Source organism: Taurulus bubalis (assembly GCF_910589615.1).
Source record: "Taurulus bubalis genome assembly, chromosome: 6".
Lineage (NCBI taxonomy): Eukaryota > Metazoa > Chordata > Actinopteri > Perciformes > Cottidae > Taurulus > Taurulus bubalis.
This window is the reverse complement of record NC_136594.1, coordinates 26,344,355-26,367,720: the sequence shown is the minus strand read 5'-3', so window position 1 is coordinate 26,367,720 and position 23,366 is coordinate 26,344,355. Positions and strand designations below refer to the sequence as shown.

The 23,366-nt window shown below is 44.2% G+C and overlaps 1 protein-coding gene across 1 annotated transcript; it reads right to left on the bottom strand.

Moving 5' to 3' along the window:
• Positions 1 to 438: 438 nt before the first annotated feature.
• Positions 439 to 18,431, bottom strand: rhbdl3 (rhomboid, veinlet-like 3; the record flags this gene model as incomplete). Its single annotated transcript, XM_079219326.1, has 7 exons — positions 18,362 to 18,431; positions 13,043 to 13,267; positions 12,686 to 12,834; positions 7,644 to 7,756; positions 1,999 to 2,099; positions 1,330 to 1,390; positions 439 to 710 (listed from the first exon to the last, which is right to left on the bottom strand). Exons 2-7 carry the CDS (start codon positions 13,265 to 13,267, stop codon positions 439 to 441), a joined length of 921 nt encoding a protein of 306 aa, XP_079075452.1. The 5' UTR covers positions 18,362 to 18,431.
• Positions 18,432 to 23,366: the final 4,935 nt, after the last annotated feature.

The following is a 23,366-nucleotide window of genomic DNA, read 5'->3' as shown; positions in this document are numbered from 1 at the left end:
GGCAACTGTGCAGAAATACTTCCATCAGGCTGACATCTCCATGAGAAGGCACTGTTAGATCGAGGAGGAAGAGGGGGAGGAGGTTAAACCATGTGGACACGGGCTGTTCCCGTTGTTTCTGTTGAGTCTACACTCGAGACAAACCTTCAACAGAGATGTAGACAAAGAGCAAGAGAAGGTCAGCTTGTATGGTAAGCGGAAACGATTGGCGAGGCTTAACCAGAAAAGGGAACAGGTGGGCTGAAAAAAAGGTATGACAACAAGGGACTGACAAGCAAGGGCTGCTGGGTGTCAAGGCATCCCTGCATCAGAAAGCTGGATGTAGGACGAGGGCGGCTGTCAGACACTACGAGGGTTCGGCTGAGGTGACTCATCCAGCCAGGCGCTAATGAATAAAGGCGTCCGCACGGTCGTGCAGTCTGCCGCCAATAAGCAGAGTCAAGGCGGCGGGGGCAGTCGCACGTCGAGCAAGCTGTAGGCAAAGATGTTCCAGAAGACGGCGCAGAGCACGAACAAGGTGTAGACGCAGAAGAAGATCCAGAACAGGGACTGCTCCTGGAGTCGCTGCTCGTAGTTCTGCAGGACCACCACACCCAGCGTCAGGCCGACCACCACCCCTCCCAGGTGAGCCACGAAGCTGGGATGGGGGCACGGAGGGAAGGCTGGTGGATAGAAGCGCAGCCACACCGCCCGACCAAACTCCACGCTCACTGTGAGCAGACAGAGGGAGGGAGAGGAGACACAATGTCAGCGAGGAACAGACAACTGCTACACACTCATATATGGAAGGAAACAATCTCTACTACTCTATTTTCTGAGCCACGACTATAAAGGAGATCCCTGTTTGTGTTTCCATGCTGAGCAGCAGTGGAAGGATAGTAACAGACATTTTATACTAAAAAGACGAGATATTTCTCACTCAAAACTGCCAAAACGGCTCACAATAACTTCAGATAACCTTAATTTTTTGTTTGCGCCGTCTCACTCATTGGCGTGGGCACATTGAAGTAGCTCAAACAATGAAATGACCAAATGTCAAGTAAAAATTTACTTGACATTGTGTCAAGCAGCAATTCGTGATCTTGGAGGATAGCGACACACAAAGAAAAAAAAGGCATCCTAGAATCTACAGTAATGATGTCGTCCTCTTCAAAGACATGTCGACCTACGGGTGAGGACGTACGTCATACACCACCTTGCAAAGCGATTTGCTGTGGGATTAAATTGTGGTGATGGAATTGCATGACAAGCGGATTAAAAGTCTTTTGTTGAAAACATTCTTCTTAAAATGAGGTGAAAGGGGTGTGTGGCATCTTTATTGAGACTTACTGCAAACCAGAGCCATAGCCATCCGGAACAACTTAAACTGACACTTCATTCCCGACCAATTCTGCAGAAAGAGAGACAAAGAAAGAGAGGATGGAGTAATTCAGAAGGTCCTTTTTCAAGTTCTGATGAGAAAGACAAAACAAACTGTGCGAGAAGGTCAAGTCCTCCTCAGACACACACACACACACACACACAGTCATGAAATGACATGAGATCTCGCCCAATTTACGTCAGCTCTGAAAGCCCCAGAGACACTCTGACCCCCAATCTGTGCATGCTGTGTTCGATAATGTGATTTCAGCGGAGAGAAGGAAGACAAACTCCTCCATCCCCGACGCCAAGAGTGAGGCGGAGGATCTGGCAGGGTCCATAATGAGGACCCGATTACACATAACGGAGGTTCACCTTGAGCGCCTTTTGCCTCATGTGTCTGCGATGACCCACAGGATGGGGAGATGTCAAGAGAGAGCAGCGGGATGGGGATTCTTCACGTGCACCCGCTCACACACTGACGGGGAGGAATGTATGGCATCTGTAAGATAGAGCAGCACCTGCCGGGCCCCAAAACAGGCCGCTTTGTTGGCGTGGCGACGCTCTCTGTAGTGACGGGACGACTGAGTGATGTGATAACCATCGACACAGGACACGAAAAAGAAGAAAAAAACTTACCATCACCACATTGGCCAAATGTGCCGAGACCAGAGCGTACACTCCCCCGGATGAGCCGACCACCGGAGCCGTCATGTCGGTGACAGACACCGCCAGAGACCCTGCAGTGATGACACAGAGACATGCTTCAGGTGAACGCACACATGAGGACATTCTTGTGTCTTTCACATCACACATAAATCGATTAAATCTCTCGTCGTTTCAAACTGGGCAAACTTCATTTGATGATGAAGTTGATGCGATATGAGGAGAGAATGTTTACTCAACTACAGTCGATCTGATTTGCCTGGCAGTCGGTCATTTGGGGGATAAATGGATATATATATATTTTGTGCAAATGTTATAATGCAAAAGAATGCTGAATGCTAAAGTATGTTATTTGTTTGTTTGAAGTGTGTCTCGTGCTTCAATCTTGAGTCTGAGCTTTCTCTATTTAGGAAGAGATTTTAATATGTATTTTCCCCTTTGAGGATGATGGTGACAGACGCTGTGACTAACTGACTAATTTAAACTGTTGTGACCATTTGTGCTCTGGAAACATGTATTTTGAATGGCATAAAGGCCGCTTTGCTACTCGCTTTTTTAATGTGGGCGTATCATAAGTAGTCCTTCATGAATAGAGGCTTGCTCACACTGTACCAGCGCACACTGAGTTTTTATCCAAAACAAATGCATTCATACAAATTGGGCTGCTGCAAACAGGGCCCGGCTCTGTGCAGCACCTTGGGTACCAATTCATCGCGTGCACAAAAGACCCAATCACGCGTTCAGAAGTTTAAATGTGGGGGATGTTCAGAGACAGAGTCACCACGGGAAATGTGTTCTTACCACAGCGTCTGTACAAGACAGAGAATACAGGAAAAACAGGAGAAAGAGTTGCGCTTAGTTCTACTCTCTCTCTCTCTCTCATCCACTCATTTCTCAGTATATCTTCTCTCTCTCTCCACAGCACTGACCTGTGTACACTGCTGATGCTAATGAGACACGACTGCCCCTGTCCACGGTCTCCCACCTTCCCGCTCGCTCTCTTTCTCAAATAAAAAACTTTATTTGCATAACACATAAATGCATGCATATGTATATACTGTAAGTTAGAGTTAATATATATATATACAGAATTTGGCCCCACTGTCACTTGAAGTTTGCTCCAATAGCAGAGGAATAGAGAATAGAGGCTCCCCCATTGGTCTTTTTCTATCTGCAGTTCTTAGTTATGCTGTTTCTGTGGACTCTGGAGTAGTTTTTATGCTGAATGTAAGATGAAGAATTCAGTTGGGAATGTGAGCTTCCATGTTTTATTATTGAGTTTACAAATAGAGCCTATTATCTCTGTCATATAATAAGAAAAGATTGAAGGACCAAAAGCAAATTCTAAATGGTAGTATAGGTGTTCAGTACGAACACATCTTTAAATGAAGTGACTATATTAAATCACCATCGTCTCTGTTGTGATGCGTATGTTTATGCAAACTTTTTCTAAAAATATACAATGTCCGGCTCTGGTTCCCAAAGTCCCAGGCTAACCGGTTCAACTAAAACCATGGTGAGGGTGGAGAAAGGCTGAGAAGAAGTTTCTGGATAAACCTCCAGACGGTTTCTGGATGGAACAATTACACCAAAGACGGATTCTCTGTGAAACCTTTCACAGATGGTTCTAGGTAGAATTGTTTACGTTGGGTTGTAGGTAGAACCTTCTGAAAGGGTTGTTTTATAAAGGTTCCACCTTGAACCAAATAGGGTTCTTTATGAGCACAAGCCGAAAAAATCCTATATGGTTCTTGTTAGCGCCTTTATTTCTGAGGATATATTCAAAGTGTTAAGGTGAAAGAATATGGTCCACAAGCACAAGCACATGGAAATATGTAGCCACACATATATTACACCTTACAGATGTGCATTGAATCCAAAAACACATAAAGAATACGACACACACATCCACTACCATCCAGACAAGACACAAAAACAAGTGAAAGTCTATTCCCTTGATGGCTGCATCCTTAAAGTGGCCAATATGTTTATGTCGTTTTGATTTTATATTATATTTTCATAGCACTGTACTTGCATTTTGACCACGATACACGACAAACACTGAAAATATAGCATATTTACCCTGGAACTGTTTTGTTAAAACACACATTACATCATATTGTTCATTGCTGCAACCTTTCTTTGACACTCTTTCTAGAGGAGGCATGGGGGAAACACAGCGGACGGTCTTGAGGGAATTCAGGGATGTTGGGGAAAACAATTTGTTCTTGCCTGCACCAAAGCATAAAGGTTCATGTATTGGCCAATCAAATCAGCTCACACCAGACCGGGCCCCTGTGCATCAAGATGAAGGAAGGCTTGCTGAAACTATTTATTTACAGCGTTCCATAAGCCATAACCGGCTGTACGGTGTCTTTGGGTTTGATAAGCCTTCAGAACTGCACTGAAATTATTTAAATCTCATGGATAAAAGTTCCAAATCAGTGTGCTGGCTTCCAACCCCGTGATTTTAAAGGAATGTGCGACATGTGAAATGAAAGGATTTCATTGCCTCCGTTTGTTCTTTGCCTAATTTGTGGCCCCCTCAGGTGTGTGAACCACAAGGGGGGGGGTTGGGGGGGGGGGGGGGTAATGACAGCATCTGACTCACCAGGTCATTAAACACTGCAGAGTAATAATCTAGGCAGCTAAATGATTGCACACACAAACACACACCCCCACACGCTCATATCAGCATTTACAATGTCTGCCTCTCTCTCAAATCGAAAAATTTAATAATATTATGAATTCTGTGGGAAAAACTGGTGGCACCTTTAATAATTCTGGATTTTTTTTCCCCATCAATTAACAGTATTACACACACACACACACACACACACACACAAACACACACAAACACACACACACACACACACACACACACACACACACACACACACAGTTCCTATGTTTAAGAAGTGTAGCTGGCAGGATGACCTCCATCCCTGTAATTAACTTGGTTTGATAACATTATTTTAGTTTGGTCGTGTGTACACACGCGCACACACACACACACACACACACACACACACACACACACACACACACACACACACAAGGACACGGTCTCTCATAGTCCCTCAGCAGGCCCCAGGAGGCTTGTAGGTTTTAGAGTAAAAGTGGCATCTCATTTATCTTGACTGTTCATCCAAACCGTGGAGAAAGAACATGAGGGGGAAGTTTAATGCACATCAGCACTCGGGATGAAAAGAGTCAACAGTTCGGCTACGAGTTGAGTTGGCGGACTCGACAAAGTCATGTGCCAACAGTTCAGTCTGGGGTTGTTTGAGTTAGTGTGACTTCTCGCTCTCTTTGAGGTTTTCTCTCGTTGTCGTGCACTTGTTCTTGCCTGCCGCTGCACCTGTCTGGGGCTCTTTGTGCAGGCCGTTGTTTATTTTGCAGGTCAATAAGTGAGTACTTGTGTGTTTTTTGCAAGTCCATTGTTTCCATTAGTGTCAGAGTTTGTGTTGGCCCCAGAGGGCCGTCGACCTCTCTCTGAGTCATTACTTGGCCTCTGACCTCTGCCCCCGACCTCTGTTATGTGCCAGCTGAGCCCTTCCCTGTTCACGATTGCTTGTTGTTCACACAATCTTATCAAGTGGAGAATTTAAAGCCGTTTTCTGCATTTCAACTGATTGTTACGTCGTCTGCCACGTGTTGAAAATGTTACAGGATTACGCCAAACTGCTGAATGTCATTAAATAATAAAGAACATGAAGGAAATTGACACATTCAAGCATGTTTGAACGGTGATGCGTGTACACACGCTCTACAGCCAACTCATTTTTGTGAGATAGTTGAGTGTAAAAATATGAAGGAATACAAAAAAAAGAACAGTATATGTCAATGGAAATCAAATAATTCATTTTCCTATCTATCTGTACTGTTTATGACCCAATAAAGTCAAGACTGCCACAAAAATGATCATGTATAACTGCAGCTATAAAACATATGCCACCAATACAATGATTTGCCAATATCGGTTAATCACACCCGCCCGCCCACGTGTTGCTCGATGCTGAATGTTCTGAGAATTGTGACTTTGGCTAAAGTCCCTCTGCTGCCAAAATATATAAAAGATCCAAGTCAGACACAACAAACCCAGCCATGGCCGCCAAACAACCAAAGTGTGCCGCTCCTCTTTCCCTGGCAGTCGATATCTAATTAAAACAGCAGACTTGTGTGTGTGTGTGTGTGTGTGTGTGTGTGTGTGTGTGTGTGTGTGCGTGTGTGTGCGTGCGTGTGTGCGCGTGCTTGTGTGTGTGTGTGTGTGTGTTGGTCTGTGTGCATACATAAGTGTGTGGGATTTATGGCGCGTTTCCTCCCCATTTCAATGTGAGGTTAACACTACAGGCCACCACAGCTGGCATCCCCAGGGTGTTTGTCACTGACCCCTGAATATGCACACACACACACACACACACACACACACACACACACACACACACACACACACACACACACACACACACACACACACACACACACACTCAGCGATGGAGAGAAATAGAGACATCATTTTCATAAATATTAAACAAAATCGGACTGGCTGCAATAATTATCCCACAATATCCTCTCTGCTTTTTCCTGCTATCTGTCACACATACACACACACACACTCACACACACACACACTCACTCATATACTCACTGCCACAAGGCATCACGTTTCCATCCCTAAAAAAATCTTTAAAATACTCGTCAAAAAAGTAGCTCAATAATTCCACTCCAGTTACGTCGGACCTAAAAGTGTCACCCCTGGGCACCAGGAAAAGTAATACAACATAAAAACGCCTCACTGTTTGTTTTGGGGAAGGAAACCGACACATTGTGGAGTGGATGGCTTTGTCAGTGTATTGATACAGTCAAGAAAAGCACAGCCTGAATGCACCAGTGCCTGAGGTCGATAGCAAAGTAGGAAGGGTGCGGTGACATTTTCACTCTTGTCGGCTTTTTCTTTTTTCTTTCCTCATTTCTCGTTGCTCGCTCGGTTTCTCCTAAATCTCACCCACCTCCACTCATCTCCCATCTCGATGCTTCTCATATCCTTTGCGCCCTCTCCAAACCCCCTCAGGCTTATTAAGGCTTGTGAATTCATCTCCCCTCCAATGTCTCTTCTCTCTACTTCAGCCCTACCTCACACACTCCCCCTTCCTATTTCAGATGTTGAGATGACTCTCTGCGCTGCCCTATTGTACGTGTCCGGAGGGGGATGCGGGGGCTTTGACGGGACTCTGACAACCCCCTGCATCCCAACACGCCCGGTAGGGAAGCACAAACACAAGGCCATCTGTCCCAAACATCCCACACACACATACGTTAAATATTCTCATTGACCAGTATCCGCCAACACACTGGCTGCAACCCGATAGGTCCTTGAATGCATAAAAAAAGGCAACAAGCAGATGGAACAATGGTGGAGTTGAAAGGGAAACAACTCCACAGTGTGTGCGTGGGTTCGTCTCTGGGGTAGAGTGAGTGTGTAGATAAGAGGGAGGGAAATGTATGCAGAGTGGAGAAGGACTGAGATTGTAATTGTTGCATGTGTGTGTGTGTGTGTGTGTGTGTGTGTGTGTGTGTGTGTGTGTGTGTGTGGAGGGGGGGGACCACACGCCCACCTGCCAGCACACCGCACGCGTAGACCAGTCCAATGCGCAGGGCTCCGTGGACCATTTCTAGAGGGACTCCCACCAGCAGCTGCATGGCCATGTTCAGGCTCAGGTGATCAATCCTGTAAAACACACACACACACACACACACACACACACACACACACACACACACACACACACACACCTCAAGTCAGTCAGCGTTGAAATTGAATCCATATTAAATCCGATGACTCAAGAAAAGGATCCACAATAATAACATAAATGTAAAAGTAATAGTTAAAAAAAGTGATATTTGTAGTTTGGGTATTTTGTTAATTCTGATCATATTCTTATATACCTTATATAAGTGTGAAATACACTTAAATGCAATAAACAACATGAGCTCATGTACCTCAATAGAGTGAAAGTACCCGATTGTTCATTGTGCTCAAAGGGACATGACACTGAACCACGGGCCCAGTGACTCTGAATAATCCACAGTACATGCAGTGACTTTTTTACTGAACAAATAGTTCCTGCAGCTCTGAGTCGAAGTTGAAAATCAACCTGGCAAGGTTAAAAAAAAACATTTCTATACTGAAACTTTCAACAAGAAAAGACAGCGAGAGAGAGAGAGAGAGAAAGAGAGAGAAAGAGAGAGAGAGTGGGCGAGTCTGCACAGTAGCCTTTTACACTGTGAGAATTGGGAAGAATCAGCATTGCTAAACTGGTGGAAGGATTAAAGGTTCATGTATGTTTGGTGCAGCTATTTGAGGATGAACAAAAATGACAACTATATTACTAACAATGCTGTTTGCCAATGGTATTTTGCTTATTTCTTTACTGTTTCCATTGTGGCTACTTGACGTTGCAAATCAAACACACCAACAGTCCCCTAGTGCCTTCTACGTCCGTCTATAAATACATTTTTCCAGTCATTTTTCAAACTATGATGCACTTATTATTACTACAAACCTGCAATCACAAGAAGACTGAAAAGAAAGCATTTCCAGTGCAAGTAAATGCTCCAAATGCGAAGACATGGATGTGACAATAAACAGGCGACATGCTTCCATGTCCTTCTCTGGACGAGCTGTCAGATGATTGAGTGGAAACGCACTGAAGTCTGGCAAAGTCTGGATTTATGGTTTATGATACAGGCAATGGGAGTTGTTTTCCACACTGCGTGAGTTGAAAAGAAAATCCTTTGACAAATAACAAAATCAATAATAGAGGATCACCCCAAAATCAAAAATACACATTTCCTCTTACCTGTGCGCCAAGAAAATACATCTGAAAAACCCGGTTACTCAAGATAACCCGCAGCCTTGTTGTGCGCAGTTTGATGTCACAACGAGCTCTGTGGGTTACATTGAGTTAACGGGGTTATGATTGCTGGAAAGTGTTTTCATACATTGCACAAGCCGAGTTTCATGTAAGTGCTTTTATATCGGAGAGAATAACTGTACCTTTAAGCAAATAGTCAGTTTAAAAAGATTTTAAGTGATGAGAATCTCTCACACTGACTGTAAGCGATTTTATAATAACACGTTATCACCTGCCTGTTCCCTACAAAGACCTAATTATAACGCTTGCTCACGGACATCACGCACACACACACACACACACACACACACACACACACACACACACACACACACACAAACGGGACATCTGGTCCTACATCAAACTACACTTGTGTCCATCAACAGATAATCATCGACACACTCCACTGCACTCGAACATAACATATGAACACAGACAGACACACAGGGCACACACACACACACACAAAGATATGCACCCACACATTCACACAAACACACACACAGCACAACAAGAGGTGGCTGGCTGCTGCAAATTTACCCAAATCTTATTACAGCATGTGTTTCACTGTGATGGCAAGGGACAACGTGTCCTCTTTCTCTCTCACACACACACACACACACACACACACACACACACACACAATGCCCTTCATGGCTAGAAAGACACATCCAGGTGTCACAGCAGCTCTAGCGTACTACATTCTTGCTTCTTTCTCTCTCTCATCGTCATCATTGTCTCTCACTCGCTTCAGTCCCTCCCCTCCTCCGTTTTCTGTCTCCGTCTGACTTACGCTGCCATTTCTGTTCCACGTTGCTAAAAGAGAGAGGACAGAACGAAAAGCGGGAGACAGAGACGCTCCATTAACAGCTACGATGCCGACAGAGGGGATCGTTCCAGTGATCACACAGACAATGTGGGATATCGATCAGCTTCCGGAGGCCTGTCCACACGCACAAGGACAACTCCACTCCAGATAACACAACCTTCCACGCGGCTAATGAGGCTGTGAGGGACACGCTGCACTGTCAGGCAGATCTGTGGACACCCGCGAGGGTCCTATTGTGTCCAGATGACCACGGTCCTTTCAGGGCTCAATAAAAGAAGAGAAAGAAACTTCTTTAAATACTTTGCTGTAAACTGTAAAGAGTCATGGTTTACCTTCCTTTTCCTGAACTACTGTTTAAGAGTGAATGAGAGGTAGAGAGAGAGAGAGAAAGAAAGAAAGAAAGAAAGAGAGAGAGAGAGAGAGAGAGAGAGAGAGAGACTGTATAATGCTCTACTGAGGGATGTTTTGGGGCCAATATTTACACTCTGTTTTAGTGTTGAGAATTGGGAAGGATCAGTTCTACTGAGCTGATGATGGGATTACATGGTTTGTAGACGTGTATGAGAGAGAGAGAGAGAGAGAGAGAGAGAGAGAGAGAGAGAGAGAGAGAGATTTTAGGCAAAAGTGATATACTGTCAATCAGTCACAAAAGCTTTTACTGTTAAAGATTATAAGCACTGGGTACTGAATGGTAAACAGTACTGTCTGTACTGGTGGATCGAGTGTCTATTCATTTGTCAAGCGAATTACAAAACTAACTGTTGAAATGTCGCAAATAAGAAAATATGAAAAAGACGTGTCTCCACCATTTTGAAGCTAATAGATTCTCCTCCAGCATTATTGGGTCAGAAGTTGAGGCTATGGGCTACACAAGGCTGTAATCCGCCAGTAAACCGAGTAGAGGAAGCAGAGGAAGCAGAGGAAGTAGAAGAAGTAGAGAAAGGAGAGAAAGGAGAGTTGCGATCCACAAACAAAGCAAGTCGTCTTGGCCATCTAACGAGAGCAAAAAGCTCTTCAGGAATTAGTTTTTAAAGTTGTAATTGTTCTTTCATGTCCGCTACTATTGCAAAAGCATATAACAGGGAACTTAAATGTAGTTGAGAACAAGACTATGCACGCCTAGCTCAGCTGGACCCTGAATGCAGCTGGTTGGGAACATTGTCTGCCAGAAACATAAACGCAAACATAAAACCTTCTGTTGTTTTTGAACGTCTTTGTCATCAGTGTTGCGTCTGAACGTTTCAGCCCTATGCCTGGCAAGTGTGAGAGCGCCGAGTTGCATAGAGGTCAAGAGCGGTATTGCAGACAGATAGAGATTTCAATTATAGCTCGCAACAATGAAATTTGGGTTGCGGGGGTGGTGATCATAGGGAATACACCTTTTTTATTCAACGTTCATGTTTTTGTTGTTCGATGAAAGAATAAAGTTCTACACACAAAATGTCAAAAAAATCAAAAATGACATTTTTAAAAGTTGTATTATAAATGTTTGCATGCATGTTTGCTTATGACAACGTAAGTACAGTTAAATTACCCCAAAATGTCCAGTTTATTCCTGTTAATTCCTATTTATTCCCGTTTATTCCCGTTAATTCCCGTGGAAAGTTTCCAACTTTGAATATTCCCGGAATTTTGCAACCCTAGGTACGTCAGATGTTTTATTCGGCAAAGGTGTTTCCATTTAGCGTATCAACTCTTTACAAACTCTTACAAAAGAAAAAAACACCTCAAGTGAGTGTATACACCTTTTTGTTCACAATTGAGGACGTTTTATCAAATTTTGCCATTTCCATACAGCTAGAGAATATCTGAAGGAAAATACTTTTCTAGGATGTTACAAGAAGTGCGTTATATTACAATGTAGATCATTATAAATTACCATGCCATCATATCATGGTCTTTTTGTAATAGTCAGGATCAAAACCAACATGTACAACATGTACAGTATGCTGGGCGGTGGTCATTTCACAATGACTGTAAAACCACAAAGAATAAGATGTTGCTATTAGAAAGATGTTATGAGATAATAAATACACCATTGCCATATAAACTTGGACACATTGCTGGACAAAAGATAATTCCCACAGGCTTTTTTACAACCAATTTCCCTGAGGAACAAAATCATTTAAATATGTTCCTGTGCAATCGGGGGAACATTAAACATGTCACCTTTCTTCTTCTTTTCCTTCCATTCAGTTTTTGTACTTCATCTTTCATCCACACACTATCATCCCTACCGCCTGTCCCCGGCACCTCCAGGTTCTAATTAAATTACCATTTCATTAGTTCTCACTATTGCCTGAGACTACATTTACCCAGAAGGTTAATTAAATCTGGATGACCTGGCCTGAACTGAAAATAAAATAGTCGGTGGTGCTTGTATTGGGAGAGAAGAGAAGAGATGAGATGAGATGAGATGAGATGAGAGGAGAGGAGATGAGAGGAGAAGATTTAAGCTGAGAAAGTGTAATAGTAGGTTTGAATAAATTGCAGTGTATACACATTACAGCAATATTTAAAAAATAACTGCTTGTTTAGGAACTTGCTTATTTGTTTTGTAACTTCCTTCACTGATTATTAAGAAATGCATCCAAAGACTCATTAGCAACATGCTCATCTTCATCTCCTTATCTGCATCACCCCCTCATGACTGAAAAGGATTTAATTGCGCTCAGTGGTTCAGAGAGTGTCACTGGATATTAATTGCAGTGTATTTTTGTTAATGAAATCGTAACCTAACCAGCTCTGGCTCACTGAATCTTTCAAAAGTCACAAAGCGCCCGAGGCCTCACAGATAAGCAGTACCTCTAGCTTGTGTTCTGCTTTTCAACAAAGCGTTGGCATTTCCCCCTCCGATGGTGTCACGCGCACAACCCTGGAAATAAGTCCAGAGCGTACGGAGACGTGAACTCACCCAGTGTGCATGAATATGTAGCTGAGGTATCTCCAGGCCTGGGCGCGGAGCTGCGGGTGGTACGGCAAGGGGCTCTTTAGGAAGGACGGGCTGGAAACCTGCAGGACCAAGCGGTCCAGCTGGAAGCCGTAGTACATGAACACGGCTACCTGGGAGAATGAACACAGGTCGTGTGACTTCAGGGCCAGTGGAATCAATATGCGCGCCACAATAAACACAAGGAAATAATGTGGAACATCATATCATCATTTACATGCACAATATTAGAGAAAAATACATTAAAAAAAACCTCGCAGGTACCTTCAAATCAGACGAGCTTTAAAACACGTATTGGTCTCACCCTCCCAAAGGATTTACCTCAGCAATGGTGATAGCCAGGATGAGCCAGGGTGGGGGGCAGTAGGTGTAGCTGTCGAAGTACCACTTGCGGTCGACCTCGCGGGGCAGCGTCTCGTAGGCGACGTGTCGGACCAGCCGCTGAGACAGACCCAAGCCGGCCTCGTCTCTGAGGCTGCAGCCCTTCAGCTGCCGGCTGCCCTGCAGGATGGCCCTCCGGAAACTGTTGGAGCGCTTGTTGCTCATCTGGAGAAAAGAGGAAGGAGGAGAGGAAGGTGACGAAGGGGTGAGGTGAGGAGACAGAGGACGGAGGGGTGAGACTTTTACTATCAATGGTTCAGAACATCACGACCATTCAGTTTAATTTAACATGTGAACTTTTCAAGGTACTTTATTAAATCTATCCAATGTACGAATGGAGTCTCAATGCATTCTGGGAACAGGCTGCACACACACACACACACACACTCATTGGTCCAGCACGCTGATGGACCCCTTCCACCTCGCCATGGCAACAAAATGCGTGTAGCATCACCTAGCCACCACCAAACCTCTCTCTGTCTATGAAGGGCTCATTTCCAAACCACCATAGGTTCATTTCTGATGGGCGGGGACCTCACCAGTAGTTCATCATTCAGAGAAGATCCCACCAGTCGGTATCTATTTCTATTTCCAAACCTGACAAAACGACTTCTCTGCTCTCGTTTCAAGAGGCCTGCCATCTATTTTGATTTAGTGCAAGCTGTTTTTAGAGCACAGGTGTCACATTTTTCAAATGCTGGGCTTCTCATTTTCAAAACACACTGGCAGACACAGCGCAGCTACACGTAGGCCGTCCACACACACTTTCCATCGAACGCACCTCCACAAGCCTGACACGAAAAGGTGAATATATTTCTATTAGAAATCTCATGTTGAAGTTGGTGGACCTCCCCCAGACCTAGAGGTCAGTTACAGCGCAGATAGAGTGTCCTTGACATTTAGAGGCCGAGGTAATCAGAGCGCGTGTGTTTATTCCTCATGCTGAAGCAAGGGTTGAACATGTGCTCAACATACAGTGAAGCAACAACTAAACCCGAACGCACTGTGTGTTTTCTGCATGCGGATACACCACTGAACGGGCTTGACGGGCATCGGCCCAGGGGCCCAAAGTGTCACCTGGATAATGAAGGGAGACTCAGAACAACCACAATGAGACACAACATGATCCCAAAGAGGCGCAAAACAACCACAAAGACGCACAAAATAACTACAAAAATGGGGAAGACAACAACATGGGGACACAAGACTAAAGAAAGATCACAAGCTTCATACAGTACCATTGTCAGACTGTTCCTCACCATCCAGTAACAGTACAAGCGTTGTGCCTTTTATTACACTTGCTGTGTGTTTTACAGCGTTCTCCATGACGATGCAGTGACTCCGGTGCCGCTTCACGCCCACAGCCCCCCCGCCCCCCTACAGCAAATAATCCAGTTCAAGATCCTCCTCATCACTTATAAACCCTTCACAACCCTGAACCCCTCCAGACCTCCAGACCTCTTGACCTCCTGACCTCCTGCACCGACACGCTCCCACCCACAACCTCAGATCGGCAGACGCCAATCTCCTTACCCCCCCCACTCTGTCCAAGCATCGTACCTGAGGGGGCGGGGCCTTCTCCTTGCTGCCCCTCCCTCTGGAACTCTCTCCTCCAGCGCTGAAGACATTCTCCATCACAAAACAGCATTTAAAACCGATCTATTTAAATCTGCTTCAAACCTGTGATAGTAGTTTTTTTTAAATTGTATTTCTCACTATTATCATCTTTCTTGTTTTATTGCTGCCTCTTTTGTTTGTCTTTACTATGTAAAGTGCCTTGAGTTAAAGCGCAATACAAATACAATGTATTATTATTATTATTATGGCACACTTCACAACTCAAAACCTACCACTGTGTGTGTGTGTCCAGGATTGCAGGAAGCCCAGATGTGTCAGTTAGCAAATGTTATTTTAAGGCCATATGGGTGAGTGTCCATCAGCATTAAAAGTATTTTTTTTTTAACGCATATGGATATAACTACTGACAACTTCAAAAGCCACAACTTTAAAGCGTTGCCTGTGTATTGAAGCTGCGATTGATGTTTATCCAAGAGCAAACACAAACGTATCACAGTAATCAGATGACACTTATCTGAGTGAACACCAAGGTACCCATCACAATTCATTTCAATTTGACAGCGTCGGAAGAAGAAAAACACAGCCAGGAGAAAAGAGCGATAAGACGACAGATGTAAAATCAGAATATCAATAAAAAAATCGCTGTAGGAACGAACAGTTGGCTGATGGTTCTTCTGGCAATGTTTAATGAGGCTTTAGTGTCTCGGCACGGATCACCGTTTGGAGATAAACGTCAGAAGAAAATCCCCATTATTTCAGCCTTTATGTTGGGCACAGAGAACTGTGGGAAAATGATTACGGGTTACCATGGACACTTCTGGACTGCAAAGAGACACACACACACACACACACACACACACACACACACACACACACACACACAAAGACAGTCAGTTCTTCGTGTGAAGTGACTGCAGTTCCTCGGCTCTTTGTAGGACACAAAAGAAGGAATGACGTCATGCCTGTTTACCCGCTGGCGGGAGGAGGAGAGGAGACGAGGGAAGAGGTGAGGAGGACAAATGGGTGTTCGGCCAGAAAGAGACAATTTCCCCGTTTGATCGATGGAAAACACAGTCGGAGGAGAAGGAGAGGGGAGAGAGACATAAACAGAAGACAGAGAGAGAGGGAGAAGCAGATGGAATGAGAAGGAGATCGAGGAGGACAGATGGAAGTAGAGGAAGATGAAGAAGGCCGGAAAAAGAAGGACCAACAAAAATGTAATTAAAGGGGCTGCGTTGATAAGGACATGTTGTTTCAGGCCCCGGTAAGATGCAATCCAGGGATTCCAGTTTGAGAAATGGGTCCATGAGTTACAACCACTTTATCTTGTGTCGCAACAATCGCCAGGTAAACAATAGAAAACACAGCATTCACTCGACAAAGCAATCTACCAGGAATGTGGACTTGGACGTATTTGATTGGCCAACGCAGCGACTTCTTTCTCTCTTCTCAAACTTGTTCTCTTTTTTTTTTGGTATCCCCTGCCAACCATGCAACAAAGAGTCCCCAGCCCGACTCGATGATGTTGCAACAGGAAAGGAGCTTCAACAAACTGTCGTCTCAAACATCATGCTGGAGCGTGAAGATGTACTTCATTGGTACTGAGCAGCCCAAACCATGAGAAACAGGACCTAAAGAAAACCTAGAATACACAACCTGTCTGTTGTCTGTCCCCGTCTCCTCCTCTACTTCTACTCTCTTTCCTTCCTTCCTCCTGTGAAGGAGATGTAGATGGACCAACAGAAACCAGGCACTGACTACTAACTTGCTGGAGGAATTGCAACTCTCTCTCAAGCTCCCGAATTGGCTTTGACTCCTTTGATCTTTAGAGAGCATTAATGCCGCCCCTTAGAAGGTCCATTATGTTGTGTTTACATACCCTACATTCCTTGAGCTACATTTCCCCATGTATTCTGTTATTGGTTATTCTAGGCTGCATGGTGGTATGTTGGGGACCGGGGGTTTGATCCCACAGACCAAAGACATGCAGCTTTGGTTCACTGATGATTCGACATGGTGTGTCGGTGTGAATGTGAGCGTGAATGGTTGCCTGTCTCTAGATGTTAGCCCTGCGATAGTCTGGCAACCTGTCCAGGGTGAATCCTGCCTTCGCCCCCATGTCAGCTGGGCTGCAGCCCCCTGCCACCCTGAACAGGATAAGCGGTTACGGATAATGAATGGATGGATGGATGGATGGATGGATGGTTTGCTCTATAAAATGTCAAGAAATGCCTGAAACATTTTTTCAAGAGCCCAAGGTGATGTCTTCAATTTGCTTTTTTTGTCCGACTTATTCCTGAAAAACCTAAAGACATTCTATTAACAATTATTTCAAAAAAGAGAGAATCAGAACATTTTAGAACATTTTAGAAGCTGAAACCAGCAAATGTCGGGTATAACCGACTTCACCAATTTGAAAATGACCAAAGCAGCCACAAACTAACTTTCTGACAACTAGTCTTTTCAGCACATTATTTATTCCCCTAAACATGATTACATGTCACTGTATGTTTAAAAACCATCAGCTCAAAATCCCAAATATTCTTTACAATTATTAGAATAATAAAGACGAGCAGCTAATCCTCACTTTTGAGAAACTGGCTGCATCTGTGAATGTATGAACCAGTGAGGGGGTGGGCACAATAGCGACTAAGAAAAAGCAACAACAAAGTGAATGTACACACAGATGCCGGTGCCCCATTCCTCTCTGTCCCACTTTCAGTTGCACACAATGACCCACAGCCGGTCACGTGACATGGATGCACCAATTGGAAAGCAGCAGCAAAAAGCCCTTTTGACATTTTTCCAAGCTTCCTACAGGGCTCATCCTTCACCCACCGCGTCAGACAACAAGCAGCTCTGAGGAACAAGAGAGAAGGAGAGGGAGAGATGGACTCACACTCACAGGGAACAATGAATTCCCCACAGCTTCTACACACACACACACACACACACACACACACTCCCACTACCACCCAGTAGTTAGCGTGTAATGCGTGCCACACAACTACTCCCACTCCACACCGTCCCGGGTCAGCAGCTCGGCCTCCCGTGAGAAATGGCAGCAAGGCAGCGGAGAACAGAAAATGAGGAGGTGAGGAGGTGAAGAGGCAGCGAGATACAGCTGGAGACGCTTGAGAGGCCAACAGGCTGCAGTCTGAAGGTGAAACTGAAAGTGGGGCAATGTGAGCGTCAGGAGGGGAACGTATGACCAGAGCCAGAGTCTTCTCCTATTAAGAAGACGCTTCTCAGCTGAGCTGATCTTGGAATGAGGCTTTTAAAGGCTGGATGGAAAAGTGAAAAATATTGTTTTGGGTATTTGTGATAATCTGAGTATCTGTGTATTTGTGATAATCTGAGGTACCATTTTGCAGGTCTGCACTCCCTCCCCTTAAACTTTCCTCCTGCTTGCGAAACATGATGGACTCCTTCTGATGGACTGATTTAAAGAATATAAATTGTTGGGAAAATGAGGATCAAGTCTTAAGGTCAAACGTCTCAGTGAAGTTAAGGGTCTTTGGCGTTCAAGTCATGTCTTAAGTCATCAGATTCAAACCAGAGCATGAAAGAACATATCTATACTTATTTCAATTAAAATGATGAACTCAACTTAGAAGTCAGGACAGCGGTGCCAATAAACAGTTGGTCATCAGCGAGCCCATAAAGGTTTAAACATCTCACCAGGTTGACAAAGTCTTGGTAGCAGATCTTCCCGTCGGCGTTGCCATCGGCGAGGGCCAACAGGACTTCCAGTTTGTGGGGGTCCAGCTCAGAGCCGTAGGTCGCCAGCAGGTCTCTGAACCGCTCCGTACTGATGAAGCCAGAATCCTCCGGGTCATACTGCAAATAAACACAAACACAGAGCAGGCAAAAATGAAGTGTGTTGACACAAATACGTCTCTGTCTACAGGTTACAGGCACATGCAGTCGATCAAATGAGCACCAGATTCAAATAAACATGAGAGAAGTTCATGGGCAGGCAATACCCTTGATCAGCACTGGTTTAGTCACAATTTGAGCGTCTTAGAAATGAGCCCTAATTGCAAAATTAAAAAAAAGACCCAACTGTTGAGACGCAGCAGAAACTTTTAACAGCTTCGGATTTCAACTTCACAAATGAGCACTTTCAACCGCGAGGCCGTATCGCCGCTTCTTCACGGCCAGAAGGAGAGCAAGCATTCAAATGTGTCTGAAAAACACCAGATGTTCTGACAAAAGCAAGGATATTTAAAAAAAAGCTGGAACTTCCAAAAAGCGCACACACTTAGTACTTAATAACTTGGGGCTTCAAATCTTAAGTGACAATTGGGAGTGAAAGTGCCAATTGCAGATACATAAATCTAAAAATGTAGACATTATGTTTGTGTTTAGTTTTTGCAAACTATATGTAACAGAGCAGATTGCAGAGGAATGAGCAAAGCCACTTATTACAGCCTGCTCTGTTTCAGATGGAACGGCCTGCCCAGTAATTCTCCTGGACTCCGAGGAATCAAGCTGCTCTTGATCCTCTAAAACGGGGATAAAACCAAACTGCAGCTGTGTGACAGTATGTGTCCGTTCAACTGAGGACACACCGGTCTGGAATACATATCAAGGACTTGCATGTTTGAATGTGAATGTCAGGTTGTTTGTGGATGCGGGCAGAAGACAGCTGCTCCTCCTCTCCGCATGTTCCCATGTGCTGAGCGTGCGCACGTGTAGCTCCGTGTGTCTTCTTCGTGTCTGTATATTTCCAAGTGTGTCAATACAGTGCATTCGTGCATAAAGATGTGACATTCAGACACGATGAGCCGCCTGCCAGATTCCAACACCCCTGAACCAGAAATAGTGGCCGCGAGCGTGCACCTAGGAGAGTGCACGTGAGTGCGTGTTTGCCGTACGCCGCTTGTTGGCAATGCTGAGTAAAGCCGGGCTGGCAGCTCCATCGAGGGTTTTGGCTCTGCCTCGTGTTGTTTTTTTACTCCATGTCACCGAACAGAGATAAGGATTTTTTTTAGCTGTTAAGGCTCCAGTTGTCAGTACATTTTCCACTCAATGTCATCCGTGAGATCTGCCGGTTATAATCACTCACACTTGGCCTGAAAAATGTACTTCATGCAGCTCGAGTGGCTGCAGAATTTTGGTTTATTATGAGAGGATTATCTCCAAATAAGCATCCTTGTTTCTGTGTGGCAGGTAATGCTACTGCTATATACGTACAATACGTGTTGGGAAGAAATATGGCACAGAATACCTCTTCAGATGTGCGATCACACACTGTTCTGTTAAAAAGGGCCTCCATCACTCCTGCTCCTGACGGACAGGAGTGCGACGTCCCGAAACGGAAACATAAGCTGCTGTGCCTGAGATGACATTTGTGACACAGCTGGAAACTTACAGTTGTGTTCCAGAAAATCTGTGGTTGACGGACATTTTTTGGTGAAAGCAATAATTGGGTCCTAGATGAGAAAAATTGAATAGAAAGAAGTAGGGCCCTCTTCCCTCTGAGAGGTGTTCTGTGTGTTTGGCTTGTTTTTCTGGGGAACCCACTTTTAAAAAGACAAACTATGTCGACCCAATTCCAAATCGGCTGTCTTTATAACTGTGAGAGGAACACATTTGTGTGTAAATAAATGTTACTGACTATTTTTACATCACCATATATTATCTGGAAAGGTAACCCAGGTATTTAGAGGAGATGTACGTTATATTCTAACTCGCTCTTGCTCTTTCCTCTCGTCGGTGTAACAAACGGAACGTTATAAGTAGGTTAAAATGATCCGAATTCAGACATTCAGGCTCCCTCGTGGAGCACCAACGTGCAGTGCAGATACAAACAATAAACAAAAGACTATTTTTATTAGAAAATGAAGCGCTAAGACACAAAATTACCCAACAACCCAAAGTGGTAAAGAGATATTATCATCAAATAAAATATAAAACTGTCAATAACATAAATATATAGGCCTACATGCATGGTGAGGAATGTTAGACTAATAAGATAAAGTAATTTCATGTAATTATGAATGCTTTACTTCTCCTCCACTTTACATTAATTCATGGCCGCCTTCGCTAGATTGCATCTGGACTATGTGACAACTTACCTCCCACCCCAAATATCTGGGGTGGGAGGTGTGAGTAACATCCTATTCTGGTGCGATCTGATGGAGCAGTTTATGCATTCTGCTGTGTTTGGAGACCAAAAGGAACCTTGGGGATCACAAGCGTAACCTTACCAGAAGTGAGCTGTTCAGTTATGACAACCGGCCTGAATGTGTGCCATCTGCCTCATCCAATCCAACAGAAGAAGAGGAGGAGGCGGACGGAGGTGTTGCATAAATAATTTGTACAACCCTATTAAACTAGACAGTATTCTTACATTGACTGTGCATTTTCACAGTAGTATGTCCATGAAAAGGCAAAGAAACAAGAATGTGATCGAACCTGCACTGCTGAGTCCAACATACACAATGTCTCTTTCCATTAGAAATGCATAGCATACATAAGCAACACACACACACACACACACACACACACACACACACACACACACACATACACACACACACACACACACACACACACACACAATATAAACTCTACTTTACGAAAAACAACCAACCTTCTCTTGCAGTAAATCAGCCAGTTTCTGTCGAAGCCATTTTATCATGATGGCAACAGTAACGTCAGCCAAAGCCAGTCTCCCCACCAGTGTGTGAGCGAAGAACAATATGTTGTGTGTGTGTGTGTGTGTGTGTGTCTGTCATATTGTTTGTGCGGGGTGTTATTCTAACCAGTACTGAAGGATTACAGTCCACTCTAAGAGCCTCAACACACACCTCCCCCATCTTTCTCTCTCAAATAAACCCATACACGCACCCCTAAAACCCCCAGACCCTCTCGCCCTACATTCATCCCCCCTCTTCCCTGTGTCCCCCCACTTTCTCTTTCTTTACAGCTAACATGTGGATTTCCTCAGAAGAAGAAAAAAGTAAGTAGTTCAATAAATTTGCCTGTTATCTCTTCCCTGTCACTCCCGGAGGCCGGCAGCCATACGTTAGATTCCGCACACAAACACTCCCTCGCTCCACTTCTGCGACAGCGCGGGCTTCACAGTCCAGTGAGCACTCTCTGAAGTCAACAGGCCGGCTGCTGGGGTGCAGCGGGCAGAGGGACACGCACTCAACAATGGGCCTCATGCAAGGATCACCCGATCCCTTCACTCCAATTAGTGTTCATTTGCTTCTCAGGTCCATGCAGAGGAGGACAGTATATGATACAGGAACAAGTCGCCATCCAGGCTCCTCGAGCTCAACACACCGAAAACTCAAACTGAGTAGGATTTAGGACAAATCTCTCACAACATGAGTTGTTACTGTTATTAGATAGCCAGAAAATATATTCAATTTATTCTCAGAGCTGACTAAGAATACCAGCAAATATGTATGATTACTAGTAAATGATTGGTATTTACAAAATGTGTCTAAAATGTCTGTTAGTAAATCGACTAATGCTTTCAGCTTTACTCTATTGCAATTTTTCACTGGCTTTTCAAGGTCATCGCAATAATAAAAAAAAAAACATTGGACTGCATTGAGTTGCAGCATCACTTATACGAGGAGAGGATTTTGGGTAATGCAGTACTTACTGAGTAGCGTGTGCGTGTCGGAACATTCAACAGATTGCAAACTTTTATCACAGCTCATTTTCCATTTTCATAACCATGTTATTGTCTCTGCTCCATAAGGCTTGTTTTGCAAACAGCAAAGGGAGCGTGATGCAAATCCCTAAGATTAAGAAAAGCACACACACACACACACACACACACAAACATACACAAATCCTGGTGCAGACATATTAGCACAAAACATTCTCAGCCAATGAGCTCTCATCTTGAGGTCTTCTCAGCAGCCTGGTGTCAGAGCAGAGGAGAAAGACAGCAGAGGATGTAAAGGAGGGTTGGTCTGGGCGGAGGGGGGGGGCGTATTTTACACAATGCAAGGCTTTTTGTCTTCAGCCTCATTTTCATAAAGCTGAATATTAAGGACCTCGAGGTTTATAAGGGTCAGGGAGTTTTTTCTGAATACTGCAGTTTGCACATGAGAGCCTGGAGAAATGTTGGAGCCTGGGCCAACATAAAATTCACAAAGAAAGGCAACAGTTAAATATATACTTATCATTTGATTAAATCTAACCTGAAAGACTGAGAAATCACAATATTTTTTTTTTAAGTAAGTGGATATCATGCTTTTTGACAATTATTCACATTTTGTCCAACGACTCTTTGACCTCTGGAAAATTTCAGTGACCTTTGACATTTGACCCACACTATTATGAGTCACTGTCCAGAGGTTTTGAGCTGCAGATGAACTGCTGTCTGCAACAGTAAGTGCACACTAAAGGGACGAAGGAAAGACGGGGTGGGAATGAAGTCCAGAGTTAGTTAAGCGAGACGGTGAGCAACCCAATCCTATCATGGTTTACTCACAGCAAGCTGGAGGGCACTCTCAAATCCTCTTACACCGCTGTCTCACACACAAACACACACACACACACACACACACTGAGCATGTACTAAAGAGCTGATGTAGTGAATAACAGATCTGCAGGATAATCGCTCAGCAGTAAGACAAGCTTTTATGCATAACTTCAAAAACATTTTCCCCTCTATATCCGCCCAGCATCTCAGAAGTAATCTTTTTTTCAT